This window comes from Spermophilus citellus (genome assembly GCF_964194105.1).
Source record: "Spermophilus citellus genome assembly, chromosome: 12".
Taxonomy (NCBI): Eukaryota; Metazoa; Chordata; class Mammalia; order Rodentia; family Sciuridae; genus Spermophilus; species Spermophilus citellus.
The window spans coordinates 78,262,619-78,279,159 of NC_138198.1; the positions used below are offsets into that span (position 1 = coordinate 78,262,619).

The 16,541-nt window shown below is 34.5% G+C and overlaps 1 protein-coding gene across 1 annotated transcript in view; it reads right to left on the reverse strand.

The window, feature by feature from the left end:
• The window catches only part of NDC80 (NDC80 kinetochore complex component), a 40,843-nt gene that overhangs the window by 18,490 nt on the left and 5,812 nt on the right, over positions 1-16,541 (reverse strand). The window contains exons 6-11 of the mRNA XM_081263423.1: positions 15,954-16,056; positions 10,186-10,275; positions 8,347-8,440; positions 6,889-6,995; positions 6,000-6,144; positions 2,813-3,018 (exon numbers count right to left, since the gene is read on the reverse strand). Coding sequence (XP_081119549.1) covers positions 2,813-3,018; positions 6,000-6,144; positions 6,889-6,995; positions 8,347-8,440; positions 10,186-10,275; positions 15,954-16,056 — 745 coding nt within the window. The remainder of the gene's footprint in view (positions 1-2,812; positions 3,019-5,999; positions 6,145-6,888; positions 6,996-8,346; positions 8,441-10,185; positions 10,276-15,953; positions 16,057-16,541) is intronic.

Below are 16,541 nucleotides of genomic sequence, written 5' to 3' on the forward strand. Positions count from 1 at the left end.
GCTTTCCCACTTCCTCAATTTTTTTTCTCCATTCAGCTTGGTCATCCAACTACTAATTATAGTTTATTAAACTTAGATTTCACCTAGTTCAGAAATTCATAACTTCCCAGTGCTGGTGAGATAAGGTATAGCGAAGTAATTTCAGATACACTGATTCAGTCTAACCATGTTTAATTTCCTGAAGAAGCAAATGGAGACTATGGGAGGTTAGATGACATGATGGGGTCACATAGGTGGGTAGTGGCAAATCCAGGGCTAAACCCGAGGTTTATGAAATTCTAGGCTAGGTTTGAAGCCTTTGTCTGACCACCAGAGGCCATCTCCCTTTCCTTCACTTGGTTGGGATTGAACCCACGGCCTCACATATGGTAAGCATTCTACCACTGAGCTACAACTCCAACCCCTATTTCCTATAAATTTCCCTTTTTCTCCTTGATACACAAGCGGAGAGTTTACCTAGCAATGTCAGGAAGATGAAGAAAAACAGATGGCTAAGGAAAGAGCAGAATTATGTAAAATAGGGTAAAGAAAGGAGGTAAAGCTTTGTTAATATTGAACTGTCCATTTCATATTGAGATTCATATATGTTGGTGTGTAAAATTCACACTTTTAACAAATCAGTTAAAATCTGAATGTTCAAGAAATTATCTGCAGGCTGGGGATGTAGCTCAGTGATAAAGCCCTTGAGAGGCACTGGGTTTGAACCTCACCACTGCAAACAATAAAACAAAACAAAAACAAAACCAAAAAAAACCCAAATCTCTTTGATTACGTCTATAATGCAGTTTATAAATGTGACCAGGAATAGAAACTAGTGTTGCCCACTTAGTGAAAACGAAGCTGCTCTGCTTTAACAATTTTTTTTCATGTGATAAATGTGTAATAAATACGGTACTAAATGGGCTGGAGTTGTAGCCCAGTGGTGGAGTGCTTGCTTTGCACATATGAGGCACTGGATTCGATCCTCAGCACCACATATAAATAAATAAACAAAATAAAAATATTGTATTCAACTATAACTAAAAAAATAATAAAAAAAACTGTAATAAGGAAAGTACTGGAGGTAATAAGATAAAAAAATCATTATTTTGGAACAAAAATCAGATGCTAATCAGATTTTCAAACTACATCTACCAATAAGCAAACATCATAAATGAAAATGAAAGAATGAAGAACTTTAAAGCAAAAATGTAAGTCTGAAACTCTCTACTCTCTATTTTTCTCCATTAAATAAGAAAAACCCTTTAAACCCCCCCTTTTTAAAAAAAAAAAAAAAGATAACTGAAACTAATTAATAGGCTACAAGTAAGAGTAAAGAATGCACAGAAATTAAGTATGGCAGGATAATGAAGATTGCCTACAAAAATAAGAGTAACCTTTCATTATCTAGAAATTCATATGGTCAGAAAGTCTACTGTATCGACAATGTTGGCTAAATTAATAAAGTATTATCTATAAAATTAAGCTTAGGCTAAGTAATTTGGTTCTTTTATGCTGAAGTCTAAACCCATATATACAAATAGTTTATTATGTCCTGGATGCCGCATATAAACAATACGTCTACCCTCATTCCTGACTTATTTCTTATTTCTCTTCTATTCCCAAGTAAGTGGTACTACTACTCACCCAACTGTGCAAGCTAGACACATGGCTGCTCCCCCTCTCTTTCATCTATCTCATTTACTGTACCTCCTAAGTAGCTGGAATCCACCCAATTCTTAGAATCCTTATTAGCATTACCTAAATTTAGCTTGTAATTTCTCCCTAGATTACTGCTTCAGATCCTTATTTAACTGTTTTGCTCCCTTCCAACACATTTTTCACATTGCCAAAAATAACATCTTTCTGAAGAGGTGATTACACCTGTTTATAATTTTTAAGTTCTGAGAGTTTTCAGGATAATGACTGAACTTATATAAACTACAAGAAAAGCTTGTACATTAGGCTGCTTAGTCTGAGCTTTCCCATATATTCCTTTTTTGCTAATTCATGCAAAAAAGAGTTGCCATGTTAACTCTTTCTTATATTTCCTAATTCAATTTGAAGTGTTATCTCTTAAAGGAAGCCTTTTCTAAAAACCTTCTCATCCATTTCCCCACATCATGCACACTAAATCTGGGTTAGGTATACTCTATGCTTCCTTAGCACCTTGTGCAAATATCTATTAGAATTTGATCTCACAATAGAAAATATAAGCATGTTCCTTACTTCCTTTTTGGCAGTACTGCACTGGGGATTGAGCTCAGGGGAACCCTACCAGTCATCTTTATTTTCTGTTTTGGAACACTGTCTTGCCAAGTTGTTGAGGCTGGACTCAAACTTGTGTTATCTCTGCCTCAGCCTTCTGAGAGGCTGGGGTTATGGGCATTTGCCACTAAGCTGGGCTAGGTCAGATGTTTCTTGATGGAAGAGTCTTTGCATTTTTATCTTTATTTCCCCTATGCTCAGCAAGAGTAAGTGGCACACAGTGGCTGTTACAGAAATGTATGAAGAGTGAATAGGTAAATGAAGAGGGATTCATTCCCTCCTCTACAGATGGGATTTATGAAAATTATTTCATGGTCTTAAGAGAGATTTTTTTGTTTATTTCTTCGTTCACTGTTATAAAATACAGGAAACCTTAAATATGACTGTGAAAAAGTGTTACTGAATTGACATAAAAGTAATGAGTATTTTAGTCATGCTAAATGTCAGTGTTAGACAATTTTACCTCTTTAGCCAATTTAGTCTACCCACCAAGTTCTTCTTAATTGGAATAGACCTTTAAAAAGGTCAACTCTGATGAGTTGCCACTGAAAATGGTACGACTTACCGCCTCTTTGCCTCTGGCATACTTTAACTCTTCATTCCATAACTGCTGTTGTTCAGCTTCCAGTTCCTTGGTTAATTTATTAATGGTCTGCTGCAATTCGTTTTTTTCATGATTTATTCTCTCTATGTCTGCAACTGAGTACTTCTGGTTATCAACAATATTCAGTAGACGTGCATTCTCCTGTTTTATTGTTTCACATTCTAGTTCTGAATTGGAAAAAAACAAACTTTTAACTTCTTCAATTCCTACAAAAAAACTGATGCCATTATCTAACAGGACCGATGTCTAACTATCCAAGTTGTATACATACATATTTCTTCTTCTTTTGGCTAATTTAGGTCTCTTGCTAATAACATTCTTGGAAATAATACAGTTAACGTTCTATGTTAGTATCTTATTTCTCTATTGTCTTACTATGGTTTTCAGAAAGTAGTATATGAAAAAACTGTAACCTAATACATAATAATTACAATTAAGAATATTTGTATTTAAGAGGGGTAAAAGGGCTAGTCTGTTTCTGTTAATGTTCATTTAAATGCTTTTAATAGATGACTTTAAAAAAATATAAACTTTATGTTTTTATTTTTAAAAATATTTAGTTGTTAGTGAACCTTTATTTTTTATTTATTTGTATGCAGTGTTGAGAATCAGACCCAGTACCTCACACATGCTAGGCAAGCGCTCTATCACAGAGCCACAACTCCAGGCACAATAGATGACTCTTTGAATAGCCAGAAAAACCACATCCACAAATATAAAAACTTTATTTCATTAAAATAAAGTTTTTAGGGCTAGGGTTGTGGCTTAGTGGTAGTGTGCTTGCTTAGCCTACCATGTGTGAGGCACTGGGTTTGATTCTCAGCACTGCATATAAATAAATAAATAAATAAACAAAGAAATAAATAAATGGTCCATGAACATCTAAAATATATTTAAAAAGATAAAATCAGTATTTTCCAACATCCTGACTCATGCCTTACATAGATGATAATATTTTTATAACAGGTTGTGATAAAGGGAAGGGTTGACTAACTGGGTAAAGAACATCATCTTGAGTGCTGAGAGGACCACTATGTCAATTTTTTTTTTTTTTTTGTACCAGGAATTAAACCCAGAGGTGTTTAAGCACTTACTCATATCCCCAGTTCTTTTTCTTTTTTAAGACAGGGTCTTGCTAAGTTCTTGCTAAGTTGCAGGGCTGTGCTAAGTTGCTAAAGCTAGCTTTGAACTTGTGATCTTCCTGCCTCCTGAGCTGTTGGGATTACATAGCCCAAGCCCAATATTTGGGAAGCTCCTCATCTGAACTTAAAATAAATTAATGTTGGTTTAGGTAAAACTTTATGCATTTATCACAAATACCTGTTCAAAAATGTTTAGAGTTTAAATATATCTTTTACAGTCTTGGCTGATAATGGCTTTAAATAATCAAGAAAGTTAAAATACTCCCAAGAATTAAGACATCTTAGGTTAATCGTTACAAAATTAATCTCTCAAACTAAACCACTTTGAAATGACAAATGATAGCTGAAGTATTACTCTCTTATCTATTCAGTTTGCAACAATTGGGAAAAAATTTTCAGAAGTAGGAAATATGAGAATTCTCTTAATTACATGCTAATAAGGAACATACTGTATTAATGTTAGAAAGTATTGACTTAATTACATTACAAACATTGTTAGAATAATAAATTAGTCTATGGTTCCTTGTCATGATGGAGAACAAACAAAGGATAGTGACTAGGAGCCAAGTGTAAAATGGTTAGTTTGTTTAGAGCAAATTAAACATACAAAATCACAGTCATTTGGAAAAAAACAAAACTGATTTAGCAAATACTTGGGATAATTACAAGACTTGACTTGACAGATGATCAATACTTCATAGACTGAGTTAAATCAAAATTCCTGAGGATTATCTATATAATTCCTGCATGGTACAGACTCAATTTATAAAGTCCTAAAATAAAATACAAGAAGGCCAATTCCTGAGAAAGTAAACAGGATAATTTGTTCATGTATTTACTTTTGAACTATAGCCCAACAGTTTTGTGATTTGTAGAAATCTTCCTTTGCTCTCCTTCTAGATGCTATCAAATACGTGTGCCACAGTATTTGCCAATTTTACAATTAAGATGGATATGTGTTTATGAAAACAAGGATAGGAAGACTCAGGATACAAACAAGGTTTCTTTAGTTGTGCTTTTGCTTCTTGAGAATTGTAGTACTTGCATCTTTTCATCTTATTTTCAGATTTAGCTGCTGAGCTGCTTTTATTTGTAGCAATGGAGAGTAAGACAAAGCACACTGAAACAGGCAGAGATCAAGAGTCTGGCTTATTAATTACAAAGCAGAATAGAATAAATATGGAATAACACACACACACACACATTCTCATATCAGGCAGCATGTGTTCTTAGGGTAGGTCCCTGTTGACTTCAGAGAGCTTGTGCTTAAAAAAGTGGAGGAGGTTGAATGATGGCGACACAAATATATGAAGTCCTAATCTCTGGAACTTGTACACATTACTTTATTTGGAAAAGGAGTTTTGCAGATGTGATTAAGAATACTGGGACAAGCAGATAGCCCTGTATTACGCAGGTGGGCTTTAAATATCACAAGCATCCTTCTAAGGTCAAAGCAGAGGGAGACTTCACATAGAAAAAAACTGAACATAGTGGCACAAACATTTAATCCCAATTCCTTGAGAGGCTGAGGTAGGAGGATAGCAAGTTTAAAGCCAGCCTAGGTAACCTGGCAAGACTCCATCTCATCATCTTAAAAAAAAAAAAAAAAAAAAAAAAAAAAAAGACACATAGGGAAGGCAATATAAAGATGAAGGACAGGGAAGACAATATAAAGATGAAGGCAGAGAATCAGAGAATGTAGTGATGTAGATACAAGCTCGGGAACACTGTCCAACACCAAAAGCTAGAGAAGGCAAAGAACAGATTTACCCTAAGTCCTTGGGAGGAGTGTAGTGCTATTGGTTTTTGGACATACAACACCTGTAACTACGATAGACTGAGTAATTTTTTTTTTTTTTTTTAAACTACCAAGTTTGTAGTAATTTGTTAAAGCAGCTTCAGAAAACAGAAAAGGCATTGGAAACTTGGTAACCAGCTATAAAAATTTACCATAGAAGCAAAATAGATATAGATAACATAGGTCTTTCAGCATTAGCTGTGCTTACCTACTCTAGCAATTTCTTCATCAAGACCACTTAATTTCTGGTCCAGAATGGCTGAATGAGACTCCAAATTGCTCATGTATGCCTGATATTTCTGAACATCTGCTTGTAAGGAAGTTTTCAACTTCCTTAATGACTCTAGACGGTTCTTTAAGAGAAAAGAATATTAAATTAGTTATTCTCATCAATAATCATTCCATACTTCATTTTAAAAGAAAAAATGTTATTAAATTCATCTTAGAGAAAGTTTAATTAGCATTCCCTTTCATTTTAAGAGGAATCAAATGAAAGAGCACTATATTATTATTACCTATATAAAGACATGGACTTTTCAATAAGTCAGTTTAGAATAGGAAAAATCAAAACAAAAAATCCCCACAAGGGCCAAAGAGAAAAAAAACACAATCATTTAAAATTGTTTATTTTACAGAACAGCCTGGGTGCTTCATTAGTAATACACAAAATAAAATTAAGATACCAGTATTTTAATTTAGTCTTTAGAAAACACTTAGGATAATATGTAAGTCAGATATATCACTATTCCTTTTTTTACTAACTATAAACTCAGGGCTTCTTGTTAATAGTGCTCTTTGGAGATATATACCACGGGGACTTTGTTCAAAAGCTATTTCTGGTCTTATGTAAAAAGGTAGAAATCTTTCATCATATTCTGAACACCATTAGTCAAAGACTGAAGATCTCAAGGGAAAACAAAACTCCATAGATACCAAACATGTTTTCAATGGGAATTTATTCTATATAATATTTAACTTTTAAGAAGCTTACTTTGTTAGCTCATTCAAAAAATTTTTGATAAAAACAGCCAGTATTCTCTAAGGAGACCAAGAATCTATAAGAGCTCTCCAGGTAGTACATAAACACATTTACTAACCGGCTCTTTTTCTCTCTCTTGTTCCAATCTTGCAATCTGTTCATTCAATGCTTTGTTTTTCGCTGCTAATGATTCCAGCTTGGAAGCATCTACATTATATAAATCCTCTGGAGACAAAACCCAAAAAAACTTCATAAGACTCAGTCCACAATATTTTTTGCCTTCTATCTCTCTGGTCAAATCACAAAGTTTTGCCCAGGCTGGCCTTAAACTTATAATTCTCCTGCTTCAGCCTCTGGGCAGCTCCACTGGACAAGTTGTAGATGAACACAATATCTTTATTTTATTTATTTTAATGTGGGTACTGAGGATCGAACCCAGTACCTCACACATGCTATGCAAGTGCTCTACCACAATCCCAGCCCTGCACTGTAACTTTCTATTCCTCTTACCCTACTTGATTTTTCTCCACAGCACTAATCACTGCTTGATTTATTGTTGTTCATTTATTACTGTCCCTTTCTATTAGAATGTAAGTTTACAGGGGCAAGGATTCTTTTAATCTCATATTTATTACTCTATCCCCAGTGTCTAAATGATGCCTAACACATACTAGATATACAACAAAAATTCGAATGGGTAAATTTGTATGCTTAATTACATACAGAAATATAAAGTAACTCATTAGATGCTTTCTGTATTAGATTACTAGAAACTTTCCTCTCTTAAAAAAAAAAAAAAAGTGTCATTTACCTTGCTTTCTTTCTCATGTGGTAAAGCTGAAATTGACCTGGTTACTCTTCAGGAATGTCCATTCCCAGCAGAACATAAGGGAATTTTTTTTTTACATTTCATGCCATGAGTGGCGAGGTGATATTCTCCTGTTTTGATTGACTCAATTGTTTTTGAAGAAATAGCTTCACATATCTATTTTACCTTTCTCTGACATTTTATATACAAGGTAATTCTAACTTAAGGAACAATATAAAATAATGTCCCTGGATCATTTTAGAGTTAACCACTAAATATTGGGATGTCATCAGATTATACTGAATACAAAAATATTTCTTTATTTAGAAATATAATGATCTGTTAACTTTCTGCGAATTTAAAAAGAGACTTTAGGTCTTTTGACTAATTGGTGCTTTAAGTTTTCAAATAATAAAGCAAGGACACAAGAGGGATACTATCTCCTTAGAAAAAATAACATTTATTAATTACTTTCAATGCTGCTGGTCGTGTTTGGTATTATACTGCCATCTAATCCTGCAAAGCTTTGTCAGAGTGATGAAGTTTTTTGTTGAGTTCACAGTTGCTAAGCGACTTTAGGACTGACATCAACACCAGTATTCTGTACTCCACTACTACTTTTCTCCACCAAAGAAAAAAATCTGCAGGCATCTGTATGCATTTAAAGTACAGAGCTCTTACGAACATTAGATATGGCAAAATAAATTACCATACCAAGAGCAGAGGTAAATGACTGAAGGCAAGCATACTGGGTATGAGAACACTTACTCAGCTTTGACTGTAACTCTGCATTCATCTCTTCAAAGCTGTCAGCACCAGTCATGAAACTCTCATAGCATTTTATGGTGTAGTCCAAAAATAACTGGTTGGGTAAAGCAGATTTTAAAAACAAAGTCATGATTCTATTAGTTTGTTCCACATTTCTAAGTGAAAATTTATTTTGAATAAAAAAGAAGTCAGAAACACTAAGTAGTTATATAAATTTGTATGATTAAGAGACAGAAACCTATACGCTGTATATACTCAGCATGCTACTTCTAAATGTAGTATTAGATTACTAGGAACTCTCCTCTCTTAAAAAAAAAAAAAAATGCGTCATTTATCTTGCTTCCTTTCTCATGTGGTAAAGCTGAAATTGACCTGGTTACTCTTCAGGAACGTACATCCGCAGCAGAACATAAGGGAATTTTTTTTTTTTTATACTTCATGTCATGAGTGGCCAGGTATAAATAAGAGGTATAAATATGTATTTCCTATTTTAAAAATATCTTCAGAATTTCAAGTTCAAAAAAACAAGGAAACTTGCTATAATTACACTGCAACTTCCAGCTCAAAAACAGCCTGGTAAATAGAGATCTAAACAGTAGAGCATCAAAATTCTGAATATTTATCCAAGAGAAAGTAACACTCTATTTTGCAGTCATTGGGTATTTTGGTTCCTGAGAATGAGTATTTTTATTAGAAGGCAAAGCAATTCCCTTTGTGCTAATTCTTTGCTTACAAGCATCTTTCTCATTACTTGGTTGATATGGAAGGAGTACCTTAAATAGGCAGTACAAGTATTCCTATAACTGGACAGACTTATCACTGATGGTAAAACAATATATTTTCATTCTACTTCAAATCAGTCTCGTGATTTTTCGTAATAGTGAATCAGTTTCCCAAAGCTTGTTCCAATTTTTATCTTACAGATTAAAAAAAAAAAATGAGTTTACAGACCCACAAAGCTGAGGATCAGAATCTGGTGAATTTAATACAGTGAAAACTCTTTATAATTAAAAATAGCACTTTATAGATTCCAAAGTGTTTCTCTATATTTAATCATTTGAAATAATAGCTCCGATGGCAAGAATAACTTTTAATGGTTTAAACCTTTTGGATGAATGTCAAGAAATTTAACAGTTAATAGGTGGTAATTATATTTGGGTGAAACTGAGGTACAACTAAATGTAGTTGAGCACACATGTTGCAATGTGGGAGAACTCTCTCTAGGGTAAGATCAAAGGCTTTCCAGATGCAGTTCCAGCTGGGATCACTGCTGATGTAGTTAAGGGCATGCATATTCTTGCTCAAAAAAGGGCAGTAATAACACATTAGTTAATATACCTCTGAACTACTGACCAGGCAGTAATAAAAGATGAGAATGGAATTATTTCCACTCTCTTTTGGTGATAAAGGCTCCAAAGAGTGAAGGTTAAAATTAGAGATAGAAAGCTTTTCTTCTAGGGGACCGTGTGGTAATTGATCTTTTATATATGCTGGGAACACAAGTGCATAATCTCAAAGTTATTCCTTGGATCTAGTATTTATTCCATTTAGATATATAGATTGGCATATTTTAGGAAATGGGGGAGGGGAGGCTTGTCACACAGCTTAGGTTCCAGTAAAGTATATAGTTCTACAAAAAAAAAAAAGTATATAGTTCTATAAAAAGTGCATGGTAAGTGACAATATGTCTAAACTAAAAAGTCAGAACAAAATAAAGAACCTATGTGTAATATTCTAAGATTCAATTTGTTATCCTTTGTATTAACAAATACATTAAAATATTATTAATATTTTCATTCTATAAGAGGAGGAAAAGATATATAACATAAAACATTTTACCTTATTATGTATAATTCCATCTTCAGTTTCTTCTCCCCATGGCTGTCCATCATCAAATAAAGGTGAGCTTTCTTTCATGGCAGTATATATCTAGTTAGCAAATAAACAACGTAGTAAGTTGATTGTCTAGATGTGAAAAACATGGCTTTCATGTTTGTCAATTTTTAGGGTAGGGTGGTTCTGGGGATTGAACCCAGAAGCTCTTTACCATGAAACTATATTCCTAGTCCTTTTTATTTTTTAAGATAGGATCCCAGGAAGTTACTTAGGGCCTCATGGAGTTCCTAAGGCAGGCCTTAAACTTGTGATCCTCCTGCCTGAGCCCATGAGCTGCTGGAATTACAGGTGTGCTCCAATGTTCCTGGCTCACATTTTTTTTTAATAGTTTTTTTTTAGTTGTAGGTGGACACAATACCTTTCATTTTATTTTTATGTGGTGCCAGGTATAAAACCCAGTGCCTCACATATACTATGCCAAGTGTTCTACCATTAATTCACCACCCTGGCCCCTCAAATTTGTTTTTTAGTGTCATTTTCAGAAGCTTTTAATTGCATGATTGAAAGTTTGTTTTTCTGGGATATTATATTGAATCTTAAAACATGATCCTTAAAATTTTAGTAAAAAAATCCCTTAAAATTTTGGAAAGAAGTGCTCCACATTTAGTTCTTCTCCATAGAGAAAAACATGTGATCCTTATACAGCTATTAATCTATTGAGAATATACACATTTTAATGCAACTCTAAGAATCTAAATCAGAACTGCCATAGAAAAGGTGAACTAATAATTATTTCTTTTGAGTTCAATTTTGGTAAATCTCATGTATAAATATGAACCTTAGATTCAATTTTACAATATAAACTTTCAGAAATACTACAATTATTGAAATTTGAAAGTAATAAATGAAGGTGGTTTTTGGTGGGAAATTTTCTTTTCCTGGGACTTATATACAGGATTTTGGGAAGACACTGTTCTTAGCCCAGAGTTGCCTGTCCTTCTACCCTTTCCCTAATCTCAAGGCACTGAAGACTTTCTGTAAGTCTAGGGTGGACGCAGGGAGCTTTATCAATTCATTCTTTGCCTTGTCTTTCATTGACAGGGCCTCAGGTGACAGTCTGGTTTAATGAAGTCTGAAAGACATGTATGACAGAGCCCAAGAAAACAACAGAAGTTTCTACCTTGTCATTAGGATAAAGAAGTTTCTGCTGCCTTGTCAAATGTCCTTTTCCTTGTTACTACTCTGCAAGGTTTAAGGAGAGCATACACAGACAGACAGATTCTCCAGGAACTATAGAAGCCTCAACTGCAAGGACTGACAGTTTTAAAATGAAAAGATTTGGTTGAAATAGTTGCAACTTGAAATTGTACAGAGATAAAAAGAAATATAGCTAGGCATGATGGTACACACCTATAATCCCAGCAATTTGGGAGGATAAAGGAGAAGAATTATGAATCCAAGGCCAGGATAGGCAACTTAGTGAGACCCTATCTCAAAATAAAAAATAAAACAGCTGGGATGTGACCCAGTGCTAACGCATAACATTTTATGGTTTAATAGAAATTTCCTTAAGTTCAAGTTCAGTCTCCAGTACAGCAAATACGCTTGAGGCATTTTTTTCAGCTAAAGATTACATTTTTTTTCAAAATACTACCACTTCTCAAGATTGTGAAACTTCAGGCAGAAAGCCTGCAGAGGGATATGAGATAAGCCAGGCTCTGCCCGCTTGATCATTAAACAAAGGCTACCAGGGAACTCTAGGGGCACATACAACCCTCCTATTCATGGTCATCAGTAGAGGAGATGGGAATTTCTAAACTACTGCCACTCAAACCGATTATGTGCCAAGCTCTGAAAGGAGGCATAGAGAGAATGAAAGAAGAAACCAAACTTTATGAAATATTAACAAGCAATTTGGGAGTGTAGCAAAAGAATAATAAACAATGAACAAACAGAGGCTATTAGGAAACCAGGTCAAGAGAAAAAGAATACTCTCAATAGATCCTGCAAAAGCATACAACAACCTTTACCCATTCCTGGTTAAAGCAGATGAACTTCAACATGAAAAACATTATCTCTATCTTAATACATTAAAACTAAATAATAAAACTGAAGGAGCAAAAGAGATAGGAAAAAAGAGATTGACTACTTTTCCAAATGATGAGACTGAATATCGTCAAGATAGAAATCCCCTCCCCCCAATATATCTATGAATTCAATGTGATGTCAATGGGGAGCAAAAGCAAAATGGCTTTAAAAGTGAGGATCTGAGAATAGCTAGATAACTTGTGAAAAGCAATAAAAATCTGCCTCTACTACATAAAATATGTTAGAAAGCAAAGCAATTAGAATGCTCATGATGCAGGGATAGGAGAAAAGAAAAACAGATCTAAGAATACATTGAGAACAGCTCCAAATTGTTGGGAAACGATAGGTTATTCAGTAAATGTTACTAAGATAGGTGAGTGAGTTATTTAAAAAATAATGCTTTCTCTTTCTTAAGCTAAAATAAATTGCAGAGGGATAAAGATTTCAAACAACACAAAGCTGGGTGCGTTGGCATACACCTGTAGTCCAGCTATCTGGGAGGCTGATCACATGAGCCTTGGCTTTTGAGACAAGACTGGGCAACACAGTGAGACCTTGTCTCAAAAAAAGAAAAAAAACCAAAAAACAGAAAACAAAAAAATGAACAACAATACAAAGAAGCCATAAAAGTACTAGGGAAAATAACTGGAGGCATAAAAAAAAGAACAAACAAACAAACAAACAAACAAAAAACACCAGGGAATAAAGGAGGCCTTCCCAGGTGTGACTAAAATTTCTAAGATTAAATGGGAAAGACAATTAGAACAAGAAACCTATAGTGTCTCACGGATTCTATGTTGCTGCAGTGTTCAATTTTATCACATTGAGAAAAGCAAGATAGGAAAGAGGGGATTCCAACCTAAATAATGGGCTTGGAGGCATCTCAAGAGATCTCTTTTTCTAGCTGGATGCAGTGTCTGTAATCCCAGCAACTCCGGAGGCTGAGGTGGGAGGATCACAAATTGGAGTCCAGCCTGGGCAATTTAACAAGACTGTTTCAAAATAAGTTATAAAAAGGGTTGAGAATGAAGCTCAGTGCTCCAATGCTTGCCTGGAATGTGTGAGGCCCTAGATGGACATCCCAGTACTGTCCAAAAAAGAGGTCTCTCTCTGACCAGTCACAGCAGTTCCTGTACATCTGGAGATGTTATCTCACAACCACATAACAAAATCCTAAGATTTTAGGCAAATAAGGTTGAAGTATTCCAGTGCTAATAGGGATATCTGATAGCGAGAATGCAGAGGTGGTTACCATGTCCATGGGGTATGTGAGACAGTTAAATGTATAAATGTTATATATAAAGTCCAATAATTTGTGCTTTATTAATGGACGCTGGTATTGGATTTCTATTCTTTTTTTTTTTTTTGACAACTGCTGATGCTCCATGTACTAGCATGGTTCTTGGGTCAAAATCCATCCACCCACTGCCTACTTATATTTACTTAAGGGCTTTTGGTGACCAAGAGAATGTCAGGGGGCCATACTGGTTTTAAGAATTCTATTGCTAAGTAGGACAGGAAACTCAGAAGCTACAAAAGGAAGAGATTGATAAAAATTCATAATTCAGAATAGTCAAAACAGAGTACATAAAATCAAAAGGAAAATAAAATAATATAATAATAATATAAAATAATATAGACAGGGGCTAATTTCTTTAACTTATGTTATTATTTTTTTGTAGTGCTAGGGATGGAAGCCAGGGTCTCATGTATACTAGGCAAGTGGTCTACCACTGAGCTATACCTTCAGCCCTAAATGAATCATTTTTGAACTATACAATGGCAATCTTGGGTTGGATATAGCTCAATGATAGACTGTTTACCTAACAATCACCTGGAATTGATGCCCAACACAGTTAAAACAAACGACAACAACAAAAAACAAATAAAATAGCACAAAATGCAAATATGAAAATATTAGTGATCTTTTTTTGCTTGTTATGTTGCCAACTATTAAAAACAATGTGGCTGGGGGTATAGATTAGTTGCAGAGTGCTTGCCTAGAGTGTGTGAGGTTTAGATTTGGTTAATCTTGACAATTGTCTTATGGAGGAACCCTAAAAAGGGAAATCAAAGGAATAGCTGGGTATAATGGGGAGAACTTGTAGTCCCAGCTTCTTGGGAGGCGGAGGTGGAAGGATCAATTGAGCCTAACAGTTCAAGATCAGCCTGGGAAACACACAAGTTCCCATGTCAAACAAAATAAAATCAACCATCAACAAGTTTGCTGTGTAAGGAGTTCAATACAGAAACGTTAAAATAGCAAAATAACGAAATATAAAATAGGCCATAAAAGTGCATATAGGCAAATCAAAAGGAATATAAATAACAGAACAAACAAAAGTATAAATTTTTTGTTTCAAAATACATATACTTGGGGGCGGGGGGTTGTGGCTCAGTGTCAGAGTGCTTGCCTAGCATGTGAGGCACTAGGTTTGATTCTTAGCACCCCATATAAATAAATAAAAAATAAAGATCCATTAACAACTTAAAAAATTAACAAAAACAACAAAAAATACACATACTAAAACAAGGTATTTTTCAGCTCCCAAATTGGTGGATTTTGATAGTAATGCCTATGATAGGAAAAGGAGTATGTTCACACATTGTTGAGTATTTAATGAAACAAGTTTCCTGGAGGGAATTTGTCAATATATAAAAGAAAATACAGTCATGCATCACCTAATGATGGGGACACATTCTGAGAAATGCATTGGTCAATTCTGTCTTTGTGCAAACATCATAGTGTACTTACATACACCTAGATGGTATTGGTCAATCACTTGACATGGCCTCTTGATCCAGTCAAGAAATGTGGTAAACACAAGATGCATGAGGCTGCTGCCTGCATAACATGGCACACTGTTTTATAGTAAACATTTTTAAAAATGAGTAGGTAACTTTAAAGTAACAATAAAAAGTATGGTATAGTAAGTACTTAATTCAGTCACAAAGCATAGTAGCCTTGTTTATACCAGCAACACCATAGAAATGTGAGTAATGCTTAACAACATTAAGTAATGCTTAATATAAAAAAAGCTTATATTAATATGGTAAAAATAATATCTCAAAGTGATAGAAATTTTTCAGGTCTATGATAGATTTATGGGGCTATTGTCATAAATGCTATCACTGACTGATATGTCATTATGTGGCACATGACTGTACATACTTTGTAAAGTAATAAAGCATTTTTAAAAATATACCCAGGATGGGGGTACGACTTAGTTATTTAGTATGCTTGAGGCCCAGGCTTCAATCCCCAGCCCCACAAAAACAAATAAAAAAATTAAAACCAAAAGAAATGCTTTAAGTTGTCTCTAAACTGAGAGATTATGGGTACATCATTCAGTATTTTCTAAAACTTTTTACAATAAATACTGATTTTAGTTTTAAAATAGGAGAAACTGAATTTCATGAGGGAAAATAAAAAAAAAATCAATTTCCTATTGATTCATTTTAATTTAAACTGTAAAACCTCATGAAAATGAATAACCTCTTTGCCAACATGAACTTTATCTCCCTCACCTCTCATGACATGTTGATAGTCTCAGGAACTTAAATGCACTTTGAAAAATGAAAACTTTGAAGCAGACTTGAGATAAGTGGCAAAAGCAAGACTACCTTTTAGAGAAAAAACCCAAACTTTCCTATGTGTACATTTAAAAGGTGAAACCAAATACCTTGATGCAGTCTATTAGCCAAACCAAGGCTGCTACAATGTGAGGCCAGGTATGTGGGGCTCCCACTGTATACATGGAACTTTTTGACAGTGCAAAAGGATACCTGCGGGCGGGCGGGGGGAGAAAAAAGCTTATATTAATATGGTAAAAATAATGGGCAAATTAAGCAAGAAGTTACGTTTTTAAAATTCCCCACATTCCATTATTTTAACTTGTTTAGGAAATATTTTATTGTGATTCTGTGCTAGTCATCTAACTATCCAAAATGATTTTGTGTATTTTTGGTTTCTTCTCTGCAGATTAATTTGTATTTATACACCCTCAATATGTGGAATTTGATTTATAATCAGCATGTTGGAGTCCTATCAAAAGATCTTTTGTTTCCCTAAATTCAATAAACCACCTGTAAGAACTACTCATCCCCAAATCCAACACTGTGCTTACTCTATTTAGCCCTTTCCAAATTCATATTCACTCCATCAGACCTCAATGCTGTTGTTTTTGTTTCCATAAAATCTGTGGTAACCAGGGCTGGGGTTATGGCTCAGCAGTAGAGCACTCGCCTAGCATGTGCAAGGTGCTGGGTTA